Raw genomic sequence first — 12,336 nt, forward strand, 5'->3', positions numbered from 1 at the left:
GAACACAGAGGATACAGTGAACACAGAGGTCACAGTGAACACAGAGGTCACAGTGAACACAGAGGTCACAGTGAACACAGAGGTCACAGAGAACACAGAGGATACAGTGAACACAGAGGTCACAGTGAACACAGAGGTCACAGTGAACACAGAGGTCACAGTGAACACAGAGGTCACAGAGAACACAGAGGTCACAGTGAACACAGAGGTCACAGTGAACACAGAGGTCACAGAGAACACAGAGGATACAGTGAACACAGAGGTCACAGTGAACACAGAGGTCACAGTGAACACAGAGGTCACAGAGAACACAGAGGTCACAGTGAACACAGAGGTCACAGTGAACACAGAGGATACAGTGAACACAGAGGATACAGTGAACACAGAGGATACAGTGAACACAGAGGATACAGTGAACACAGAGGTCACAGTGAACACAGAGGTCACAGTGAACACAGAGGTCACAGTGAACACAGAGGTCACAGTGAACACAGAGGTCACAGAGAACACAGAGGATACAGTGAACACAGAGGTCACAGTGAACACAGAGGTCACAGTGAACACAGAGGATACAGTGAACACAGAGGTCATAGTGAACACAGAGGATACAGTGAACACAGAGGATACAGTGAACACAGAGGTCACAGTGAACACAGAGGATACAGTGAACACAGAGGATACAGTGAACACAGAGGTCACAGTGAACACAGAGGATACAGTGAACACAGAGGTCACAGAGAACACAGAGGTCACAGTGAACACAGAGGTCACAGTGAACACAGAGGATACAGTGAACACAGAGGATACAGTGAACACAGAGGTCACAGTGAACACAGAGGTCACAGTGAACACAGAGGTCACAGTGAACACAGAGGTCACAGAGAACACAGAGGATACAGTGAACACAGAGGTCACAGTGAACACAGAGGTCACAGTGAACACAGAGGTCACAGTGAACACAGAGGTCACAGAGAACACAGAGGATACAGTGAACACAGAGGTCACAGTGAACACAGAGGTCACAGTGAACACAGAGGTCACAGTGAACACAGAGGATACAGTGAACACAGAGGATACAGTGAACACAGAGGATACAGTGAACACAGAGGTCACAGTGAACACAGAGGTCACAGTGAACACAGAGGTCACACTGGGATAAAACCCCCTTAACCACTGCATAAACTTCACTTTTCTACAGACGAGAAGTGCTCAATGCAACAAAGATACCTATAAGTCCTAGTGACACTCTGTCCACAAGAGAAGTATCATAACTCTGAGTCAGGTATTTCATAAATGGCATTTACTAACTTACTTCTTCTAGTTGTCAGTATAAAAGGTCCTGTACTACCTTTGGAAGCCCGTTAACTATTGAGTTAAAACGCTATATATTTGTTCTGAATGATACACGGACGTCCAAAAGAAGAGTTCTTCCACATTTGACAGTGCTATAAATAATAATAAGTCACATTTATAAAGTGATTTTCTCCCGTCAAGGTCCTCAAAGCACTTTACATCGAGGAACCAGTCACACATTCACACACTTTCACACACCAGATGTTCCAGACACTGGAGGCGGGTCCGGTTAAGTGTCTTGCCCAACGACACAACGGCAGTATTCACCTGAAGCAGCTGCGCTCGCACCGCCGCCCTGTTGGTCAGTGGAGCTGAACACTCAAGCAGGAGAGAGCGGGATTCGAACCGTCGCACTCGGACTTCCACTGAGCTACTGCCCCCGCCACAATAACAAGTGGAAATCCTTTTGAGTTTGTTTTTTTCACAATTTCAGCTTTTGCATTTGTTTCGTGCATAACAGTGTCGTAACGTGACGTAAGGAGGAGTTTGTGTGATGACAGCTCCTGAAACACAAGTGATTGATGGTTTTAATTAGATTTGTGCCCTGGGAGCTGCCGGATTATAATTGCTCTTTAGGACTTTAGGCCAGTGGCACCAGACAAATAAACGACTAGATTCACAGACTCAGATGGGAATCTCCCCTCTTAAACAATTATTTGTTGGGGGTTGATTGCTGTGCATATGTAATTGCCATCTTAAAAAAAATACATTTGAATGGTGTGTTGCTTGGCAACAGAAGCCGGAGACAAATGTAAAGTTCCCCCTAAAACCCTGTAAAGGTCAGAGCTGTGTTTTGTGTTATTGGAGTCAGCGGCAGATGGAGCTGCTGTGGTCTGTCCTGTGCCCACTGCCCTCTGCTGTGGTGTGTCCTGTGCCCGCTGTCCTCTGCTGTGGTGTGTCCTGTGCACGCTGTCCTCTGCTGTGGTGTGTCCTGTGCCCGCTGTCCTCTGCTGTGGTGTGTCCTGTGCCCGCTGTCCTCTGCTGTGGTGTGTCCTGTGCCCGCTGTCCTCTGCTGTGGTGTGTCCTGTGCCCGCTGTCCTCTGCTGTGGTGTGTCCTGTGCCCGCTGTCCTCTGCTGTGGTGTCTCCTGTGCACGCTGTCCTCTGCTGTGGTGTGTCCTGTGCCCGCCGTCCTCTGCTGTGGTGTGTCCTGTGCCCGCTGTCCTCTGCTGCTGTCTGTCCTGTGCCCACTGCCCTCTGCTGTGGTGTGTCCTGTGCCCGCTGTCCTCTGCTGTGGTGTGTCCTGTGCCCGCTGTCCTCTGCTGTGGTGTGTCCTGTGCCCGCTGTCCTCTGCTGTGGTGTGTCCTGTGCCCGCTGTCCTCTGCTGTGGTGTGTCCTGTGCCCGCTGTCCTCTGCTGTGGTGTGTCCTGTGCCCGCTGTCCTCTGCTGTGGTGTGTTCTGTGCCCGCCGTCCTCTGCTGTGGTCTGTCCTGTGCCCACTGCCCTCTGCTGTGGTGTGTCCTGTGCACGCTGTCCTCTGCTGTGGTGTGTCCTGTGCCCGCTGTCCTCTGCTGTGGTGTGTCCTGTGCCCGCCGTCCTCTGCTGTGGTGTGTCATGTGCCCGCTGCCCTCTGCTGTGGTGTGTCCTGTGCCCGCTGTCCTCTGCTGTGGTGTGTCCTGTGCCCGCTGTCCTCTGCTGTGGTGTGTCCTGTGCCCGCTGTCTTCTGCTGTGGTGTGTCCTGTGCCCTCTGTCCTCTGCTGTGGTGTGTCCTGTGCCCGCTGTCCTCTGCTGTGGTGTGTCCTGTGCCCGCTGTCCTCTGCTGTGGTGTGTCCTGTGCCCGCTGTCCCCTGCTGTGGTGAGTCCTGTGCCCGCCGTCCTCTGCTGTGGTGTGTCCTGTGCCCGCCGTCCCCTGCTGTGGTGTGTCCTGTGCCCGCTGTCCTCTGCTGTGGTGTGTCCTGTGCCCGCCGTCCTCTGCTGTGGTGTGTCCTGTGCCCGCCGTCCTCTGCTGTGGTGTGTCCTGTGCCCGCCGTCCTCTGCTGTGGTGTGTCCTGTGCCCGCCGTCCTCTGCTGTGGTGTGTCCTGTGCCCGCCGTCCTCTGCTGTGGTGTGTCCTGTGCCCGCCGTCCTCTGCTGTGGTGTGTCCTGTGCCCGCTGTCCTCTGCTGTGGTGTGTCCTGTGCCCGCTGTCCTCTGCTGTGGTGTGTCCTGTGCCCGCTGTCCTCTGCTGTGGTGTGTCCTGTGCCCGCTGTCCTCTGCTGTGGTGTGTCCTGTGCCCGCCGTCCTCTGCTGTGGTGTGTCCTGTGCCCGCCGTCCTCTGCCGTGGTGTCTCCTGTGCACGCTGTCCTCTGCTGTGGTGTGTCCTGTGCCCGCTGTCCTCTGCTGTGGTGTCTCCTGTGCACGCTGTCCTCTGCTGTGGTGTGTCCTGTGCCCGCCGTCCTCTGCTGTGGTGTGTCCTGTGCCCGCTGTCCTCTGCTGTGGTCTGTCCTGTGCCCGCTGCCCTCTGCTGTGGTGTGTCCTGTGCCCGCTGTCCTCTGCTGTGGTGTGTCCTGTGCCCGCTGTCCTCTGCTGTGGTGTGTCCTGTGCCCGCTGTCCTCTGCTGTGGTGTGTTCTGTGCCCGCCGTCCTCTGCTGTGGTCTGTCCTGTGCCCACTGCCCTCTGCTGTGGTGTGTCCTGTGCACGCTGTCCTCTGCTGTGGTGTGTCCTGTGCCCGCTGTCCTCTGCTGTGGTGTGTCCTGTGCCCGCCGTCCTCTGCTGTGGTGTGTCATGTGCCCGCCGTCCTCTGCTGTGGTGTGTCCTGTGCCCGCTGTCCTCTGCTGTGGTGTGTCCTGTGCCCGCTGTCCTCTGCTGTGGTGTGTCCTGTGCCCGCTGTCCTCTGCTGTGGTGTGTCCTGTGCCCGCTGTCTTCTGCTGTGGTGTGTCCTGTGCCCTCTGTCCTCTGCTGTGGTGTGTCCTGTGCCCGCTGTCCTCTGCTGTGGTGTGTCCTGTGCCCGCTGTCCTCTGCTGTGGTGTGTCCTGTGCCCGCTGTCCCCTGCTGTGGTGAGTCCTGTGCCCGCCGTCCTCTGCTGTGGTGTGTCCTGTGCACGCCGTCCCCTGCTGTGGTGTGTCCTGTGCCCGCTGTCCTCTGCTGTGGTGTGTCCTGTGCCCGCCGTCCTCTGCTGTGGTGTGTCCTGTGCCCGCCGTCCTCTGCTGTGGTGTGTCCTGTGCCCGCCGTCCTCTGCTGTGGTGTGTCCTGTGCCCGCCGTCCTCTGCTGTGGTGTGTCCTGTGCCCGCCGTCCTCTGCTGTGGTGTGTCCTGTGCCCGCCGTCCTCTGCTGTGGTGTGTCCTGTGCCCGCTGTCCTCTGCTGTGGTGTGTCCTGTGCCCGCTGTCCTCTGCTGTGGTGTGTCCTGTGCCCGCTGTCCTCTGCTGTGGTGTGTCCTGTGCCCGCCGTCCTCTGCTGTGGTGTGTCCTGTGCCCGCCGTCCTCTGCCGTGGTGTGTCCTGTGCCCGCTGTCCTCTGCTGTGGTGTGTCCTGTGCCCGCCGTCCTCTGCTGTGGTGTGTCCTGTGCCCGCTGTCCTCTGCTGTGGTGTGTCCTGTGCCCGCTGTCCTCTGCTGTGGTGTGTCCTGTGCCCGCCGTCCTCTGCTGTGGTGTGTCCTGTGCCCGTCGTCCTCTGCCGTGGTGTGTCCTGTGCCCGCTGTCCTCTGCTGTGGTGTGTCCTGTGCCCGCCGTCCTCTGCTGTGGTGTGTCCTGTGCCCGCCGTCCTCTGCCGTGGTGTGTCCTGTGCCCGCCGTCCTCTGCGGCCTCTGTCAGCGCAGGTTAGAACAGAGCAGCCGCTCCACTAATGTGCAGTGACCCAGAACACTTGTATGTAATTTACCCACAGTGCACTTCATGCAGCGAGGCAGGAACTCGACTCTGGTACTGTCTCTGCGTGTGGAGCGTTCTAATAACCTTTCCACTTAATTATGACCAGGGTTTTCTGTGACCTGGTGTCACCAGCAATATGAGTCTGTGAACCCACAAGAGCCTTTGTCCCCCTTTTACCTCCACTCTACCGTCTCATCCTGGGACAGACGAGTGAGGACACATGAATAAATGGGGGAACAAGGGTTTTCAATTGTTTTAATACATGAACTTTGTATGCACCAACCATTGTGCCTCTTTTCCTGTGAATAAAGTCAAATATAATGACAAGATTTTTGAATGAATTGTCTTTGGCCCCATCAGCGGTGTCTCTGATGAGACCAGATACATTCTGCAGTGCTCTCCCAGAGTCAGGACCCACCAGGCAAATCTGTTGTATCCATATTATTACATTTGGGTGCAGTGGGACCTTTAAGTGAACCCAGCCAAGAGCAGACACTTGTTATGTGGTTCTGGGCACAGCAGCGCCACAAGCTCCAGGAAAGAGGAAAGTTATCATCACCATTTCCTCATTAAATGGACACATTTATATTTTCACAGAGTCACTCGAAAATAAAAAACATATTTAAGGATAATGTTATAAAGTTTCAGACTAGTAGAAGTAACAACATGTTCAGCACTGTTTATACAGTGTTTTTAGGATCTGGAAAATAGTTCTGTTTTTACCCCACAAGTTCCCTCCCATGAGTCAGTTAAAATATAGAAGACAAAGCATTGAAGACAAGGCTCTTTTCAAGTTCACATTGTGGCGCTGTAAACAATTATCATGACTCACAATTAACAATGAATTAGCCTTAAGCTTCAGGACAGAAACACCTCACTTAATAAGACAAAAGTGTTCTATGGTGAAGTCATGTGAAGTATCTGCCGTTTCTAACACATTAACAGTGATTATCTCAAAGGTTAGACGTGCGCTTGTGCGGAGGGAATCACCTGCGCTCTCTGGTGGTCAGCAGGGTCCTTCAAAACAAGATACAGGACTCAATTTCTTCATATTATAATCATTTTAATCCACACTTCATCTTCCTCCACAGTGACAGCAACCTTCTGTAGTTAGTCAGTATCAGTATATGTGTCAGTAGTCAGATTACAGATGTGTTTTGTGCTTGTAGGCTGGTTTTGCCCTGTTTTTCAGCTCCATTGGGGGATGTAAGCTGTTCAGGATGCTGTGCTTAGACTCAACGCCAGGTGTTGTGCATTTCACGCTCACTGCCTCAGCCTCACTGGAGGCCTGGCAGCTTCTCTTCTCTCACAGACACCAGCACATGCCCTCCTCCTCCCAAAGTGCTGTGCTTTTGTGCCGCGCGCTCTCCCGTTCTCACCTCTCATCTGGGCTTTTTCATTCTCTGACGGCATCTGCTGTCATTATCGCTCCTCCTCAGCTCCAACTTTAGCTCTTTGTAACGCTGCCTATTGTTTGGCTGCTCCTCCGTCTCAGCCGCTAACGACCAGCCTCCCGTTCTCTCATCTCTCATTTAAGGTTTTCCTCACATGTTGTCAGTTGCTTTACTGTCATTCAACTTTTTGGACACATAATTAAGCTCTTAATCAATATTATAATTGAATAGTAATAATAATAGTGATATAAGATGCATTTTTTTGTATTCATTATCTCTTTTTCGAAGGGATGCCGTGGATTTATAACGATTGTCAGACGATTTTGATGTCAATCCAACAGAAATGTGTTAAAACAACACTTTAAATGTATCAGCTTTAATCAGGTTTAAGAACATGTGAAATTAATGTAAAATGGTTTAACACATGTGAAATGAATGTAAAATGACCAACAAAAGTGCAGATATATTAGCGTATACCCTTATTTGAAAGTTTACAGTATCACTTTTTTCATCTTTATTTTGAATCAGCTCTTTTCTTTTTAGCTTTTTTTTTTTTTTTTTAGCTTTTTTCATTATAAACCTTCTACTCAATTTCCAGTTTTGCATTTCTTTGAAACAATAGTATCTTTAATCTCTATCTAAATAAATTTCCCATCTCTATTTTCAACATGAATAGGTCAATCTAAGCTTTAATAAACATATTGTGTAACTAAAATGATAAGACTAACATCGCAAAAGAGAGACACACATGAACAAGAGTTATAACCAGACAAACTACAAACTTCTGACAAATAAAATCAACTTCTTCTCACTTTTGCTCAAAGACATTTCAAACAACCAGCCCATAAGTGTGTAAGTAACTTTAAACTTAAATCTCGCAATCATGAATTCTTCTCTGCACGCATGAGCTCCCTAACGTTCCAGCTCGCCCCCCAAAAAACGCTGAAAACTCCTAAACCAAAACGCTGACAACGCCGGAAACGGAGCGTCTTCTTACCGTGAGCGTCGGGATGGCCGTGACCAGGGAGTAGATGAGGACAGGTGGGATTTTGCTGGTGCTGTCCGGGCCGGGGTACGGTTTGGAGAAGCTCTTGTCGTAGCAGAAAAAGCCCTGGACGTGCACGGGGAAGGTGTCGGTGTACTCGAAGTAGTAAGCCAGCAGAACCGTCCCAGCCATGATCACCAACTGGAAATAGAACATTATCCTTGGGTTAGGACGCCCGGAAAGACAGGAGATGACTGGAAAAGATGAAAGGAGATGAGCTGACTGCCTAAAGGGATGGATGCATGGCGAAAATAAAAAGTAGTCCCGTTTCACAAGAAAACTAAATAGAATGCATGAAGAGGGAAAGTGCAGAGCGATGAAGAGGAGAGTGCTAAGAGAGAGAGAGTGAGAGGGGTGCAGGCTCCATCCTCGCTGCCACTCTGCATCTACTACACAAGAGCTGCGCGAGGGAGGACGCAGGGAAGCCACGCCCCTTCGGAGGGATCGAGGAAGCCCACGCGTTAAGATTAAATATGAATGATTGGTGGTCAAGGGGGACTTCACTCATTTTTGATGCAGCTATTCATGCTGTCTTCACACATTAATGCCAGAAGAAGTTGTCCTGCTTTCATCTGACATCATGTTCAAAATGTTGTAAATGTATGTCACATGTGTAATATGTTGTATATAACCGAGCTTGGACTCGTCGGGCAATGAAGCAGCATAATGATGTTGTCTGTGGCTCTGCATATTCTGTTTTACTGATGTAATGGAGTAAATGAATGAAATACATGCTCTTTATAGGGATAAAGACAATAACAAATGAAGCTAATTCAAGTTTTTTTGCAACAATGGAATGTATATTTTGGCAAAGACATTACTATTGAGGTGTTTCCTCAAAGAGCTGCCACAACATTGGCGGAGAAGTGTGGCTGAAGAGTGGGTAATACAATGCTTTGCTGTCAAAACCCACTCTCTTGTAATATTCCTCTAGAATCCATTCTCTTTTTGCTCACATGCAAAATACACACAGGAGGACTAATGTATTTATCTATTCTATTCCATTTACTTTTAGTATTTTTAGCTTTTTAGCTGTGGTTTTCATGGCGAAGGACAAAGGATTTAGTTTGGATGAAATCACATTCAAACGGGCACAGGAGTGGATGCAGTACAATGAGTAAATATATGTAGTCTTCATACACATCACATACACGGCAGAGATACCACGCTGCCTCAAGCTCTAAGAGAAAGACAAAGTTCAAGCCTCTCGTTCTATGTCCTGCAAAACCTTGTCACAAAGATTTATCAAAACAATATTAAAGGCCATGATATTATTAATAACAGGCACATGAGAAAAACATATTTTCTAAGGGGTTTTGTCCCTGTAGCTAAGGGTCTTTGAGAGAAGTAAATGCTCTTCTGTTTTCTCTTATACAGTATGATCTCGCATTCAGCTTTTCTTACCCCTCCATACAAGAGCACACGTGGCTTTAATACAATGATGCAATCAATACATTACAAGACAATAACCAATATTTAATTCCACTGGGTCAAATACCCCTTACAAATGTATGTACATTTTTCAGCCATACATGTCTTTAAATCTAACACACACTTGGTTCATTTGAAAGGGAAATTACTTTTAAGAGACTTTGACCATGTTATGACAGTGTTCCATCATCAATAGAGTAATCTTGTGTTTTCTATTTTCACCTAGGAAAGCAAGTTTATTTGTAGAGCAATATTCCAACACAACAGGAAAAAAGTCTTTTAAATCACAAACATCAAAGCGAAGAGTGCAAATAAAATCTTATCTTTTCAGTCTTGGGTTAGGTTAGGTGTGTTTATTCATAACTTTGGGTAAATTGGTTAATTCATGAATTACAACGAGTGAGGTAACCGTAGCTCATGAGTCATATTCACAAGATTAAAGTCCTGAGATCGGACTTTTTGTCATTTTAGGGCAGTGCCAGCGATGCCCACCCAATAATGGGCATGGAAATTATTTCCGCTTCCTCAGCATCACCATCACCAGGACCTGAAGTGGGAGCTCACCATCAGCAGAGGATGTACTTCCTGCAGCAGCTGAGGAAAGACAAGCTGCCAGAGCAGATGATGGTGCAGTTCTACACCAACAGGTCGGATCACTGGTAAATATAATATCCTTGATTTTGGGCATGATATGGAACAGTTTGCAATTTAAAATGACCAAAATAATATGTTTAAATATATTTATACATTTAAATACATTTAGGTTACAGTACATTACTGTTTTAGACTCAAAGGTGGATTCCGGCCGTCATGAAAGAGAAAGTGTTTTTTTACTGCCCATTGCCATCATTTCTACAGAAATGAGTCACGTTAAAATGGTACCGACAGGCAAAGTGCCTGCATACTTTGTAATTCCTTAGCCAAACAAGTTGTTAGGTTTTTAGTTATAAATAATGTAAGTGTAAAAACATGTTGTTGTTGAAATATTTATGTTGGCATGTAATTATATATTAAAACATGACAGAGAAGTTCAAATCGATGCAGTGGAAGTGAAGGAAATTTGGAGTTGTCTTATGCAGGTAGCAGCATCCTTGACTTTTTCCTTGCCTTTAGCCCTTTAACACTTGTACTTCTGCACCGAGTTGAATATTTCATAGCTCTAAACTTTCCAAGCGAGAGCTGAACACACCACGGGGCCTGTGTCGAGCGAGGCTTTACAAATGTAGTGACAACCTTGAGACAACGGCTACTGTTGGTGCAGGGATGGAGATTGTGCTGGGAACACTTTAAGAATATTCCCGGGGAACAAAAAGGGCCCATGGCATGCACGGGGCCCATGGCATACACGGGGCCCATGGCATGCACGGGGCCCATGGCATACACAGGGCCCATGGCATGCACGGGGCCCATTGGGGTGAGCACATGTGCAACGCTTAAAATACACACTCTCCCCTGATCACACAGAAAGACGAGAAAAAACGTGTCCTAACACATTTTAAAGTCATAATCAACACTTGTATTGCAAGCTTGATTAAAGGAGTTACTCTCAAAAAACTGAGCAGACATTTGTGTGGCTTTATTGCAGAGAAGAGTTTTAGATTGTCTAAAATTGTGATTTTATCAGTAATTGTTCAAATCAAGGCAATTCCAAAAAGTAAGGTACATTAGCAAGTGGGTTCAGTTCACGTCACATAACAATGCACAATGGGCTCAGACATGTTTATTGTATCTCATTTTTTGACTCTAAGTTCCTCTTCCTGACCCTGACAATGAAAACAATGAGGAGTGGAGCGAGCGGCCCCTCAGATGGAGGTCAGGTACAGACGTGTGATGCCGAGTCTCAGGCCTCTGGAGACTTTTAAAGCGGTGTTTTCTGAAAGAGCAGTTTGGTGTTGTAAAGACTCAGAATTTCAGGCGCCAGATGGAGAGAAAGGCACAGGGGTCCACGACAAACCCAGGAGTCCATTAACAGCCGTAACTTACGCCACACTGCCCCTGGTCAACACGGGAACGCAGTGAGGACTGAGCTGGGAAGAGGCAAGAACAATGCTTTATATTATAATGCTATATAAACATATCCAGCAAATAAAATGTCGATTAACATATTATTGTAAAGCAAAGATTATACACTATATTCACAATTAAATAGGTAAAACAGCATTCATTTGGTGAAAATGATTGAAATAACAGAGTCAGACAAACTGGCTAAATAAACACATCTTTAATTAAACTCCCATTAAACCTTTTGAAATGTTTACTTTCGGATTAGCGTTTTGCAGGAGTAACAAATTAGAACAATTACAAGCTCTGCCAAAGACTGAAGCTCCATCATCAGAACTCGTCTGATTTGGCCGGAAGTGGATGTGGCGGGTGGTCAGGGCTAATTACAGCCTCGCAGCGGGATCGCGACGGGCCCCTGCTCTGCACTGATCTCTAATCTGTCATCCCAAAGCCAAAGAGGCCCCCCCGCTGGTCCACGAGGGAACCAGGTAGAAGCCAAACATGTTACTTCACAAGGGACCAGGCTTAAGCGTAAATCAAGCCAACGTTACAGCAGATCGTGACTAACTCTGGGTGCCGTCCAACGTGAGGCCTGAAACACAGTCAGCGGCGCCGGGAGAATGGAACAGGAGAACGCAGCTTTCAGGGAACCAGCCAAACATGCTCATGGGGTTTTACAACGAAAAATAAACACTATTTACAGCAGCAGACAGGAAAACCCTGGGACGGTCTCACCACTCCTGCACTGCACTCACTGGTGAGCACTGTAAATACTAAAATATCAAACTCCATTTAGATTTTTACAGGAAAGGCTTAGTACTTTTGTTTATGTGTTTATTTGATTTAATCATGTTTGGCCTGTGAGCTTTATTGTACAGGACAGTGTGAAATGGGGATGAGAGAGGGAAGGATATTCAGCAAATTGTCTGAGCCGGAATCAAACTCACGTGCACAATGAGCCTGGCATATGTGCGATCCAGTTGGTCACTGGGCGGAGTAGCTCAACACTTTTTTTGTGTTTCTAGTACCGTATTTTCTGCACTATAAGGCGCACTGTCAATGAATGGTGTATTTTCGATCATTTTTCATATATAAGGCGCATTAAGCAAAGAAACAAAGCGTGTACCGAGCAAAATTGCTTTCCAGGTCAGTGAGCACAACCAGAATGAATCCATATATAAGGCGCACTGGATTATAAAGTTGTTTTTTGAGAAAATGAAAGGCTTTTAACTGTGCCTTATAGTGCGGAAAACACGGTTCTCTAATCTAGTTCTAGTGGTCTACTGGTCATCTGCATCCTCTGGAACCTTCAGGGCGCCTCGATCTCTCGCAC

The 12,336-nt window shown here is 47.9% G+C and overlaps 1 protein-coding gene across 2 annotated transcripts in view; it reads right to left on the reverse strand.

The window, feature by feature from the left end:
- plppr2a (phospholipid phosphatase related 2a) overlaps nucleotides 1-12,336 on the reverse strand; it is a 46,916-nt gene that overhangs the window by 21,401 nt on the left and 13,179 nt on the right. Inside the window, exon 2 of one of the 2 annotated variants that reach the window (XM_072443602.1) lies at nucleotides 7,524-7,712. In XM_072443602.1, the coding sequence (XP_072299703.1) occupies nucleotides 7,524-7,712 (189 nt within the window). Of the gene's footprint in view, nucleotides 1-7,523; nucleotides 7,770-12,336 lie in introns of those variants that run through there. The other variant, XM_072443603.1, reaches the window with a different exon arrangement.

This window comes from Eucyclogobius newberryi, unplaced genomic scaffold, assembly GCF_026437365.1.
Source record: "Eucyclogobius newberryi isolate DKJ021-1_F unplaced genomic scaffold, fEucNew1.0.hap1 SCAF_13, whole genome shotgun sequence".
In the NCBI taxonomy this organism is placed as follows: Eukaryota; Metazoa; Chordata; class Actinopteri; order Gobiiformes; family Gobiidae; genus Eucyclogobius; species Eucyclogobius newberryi.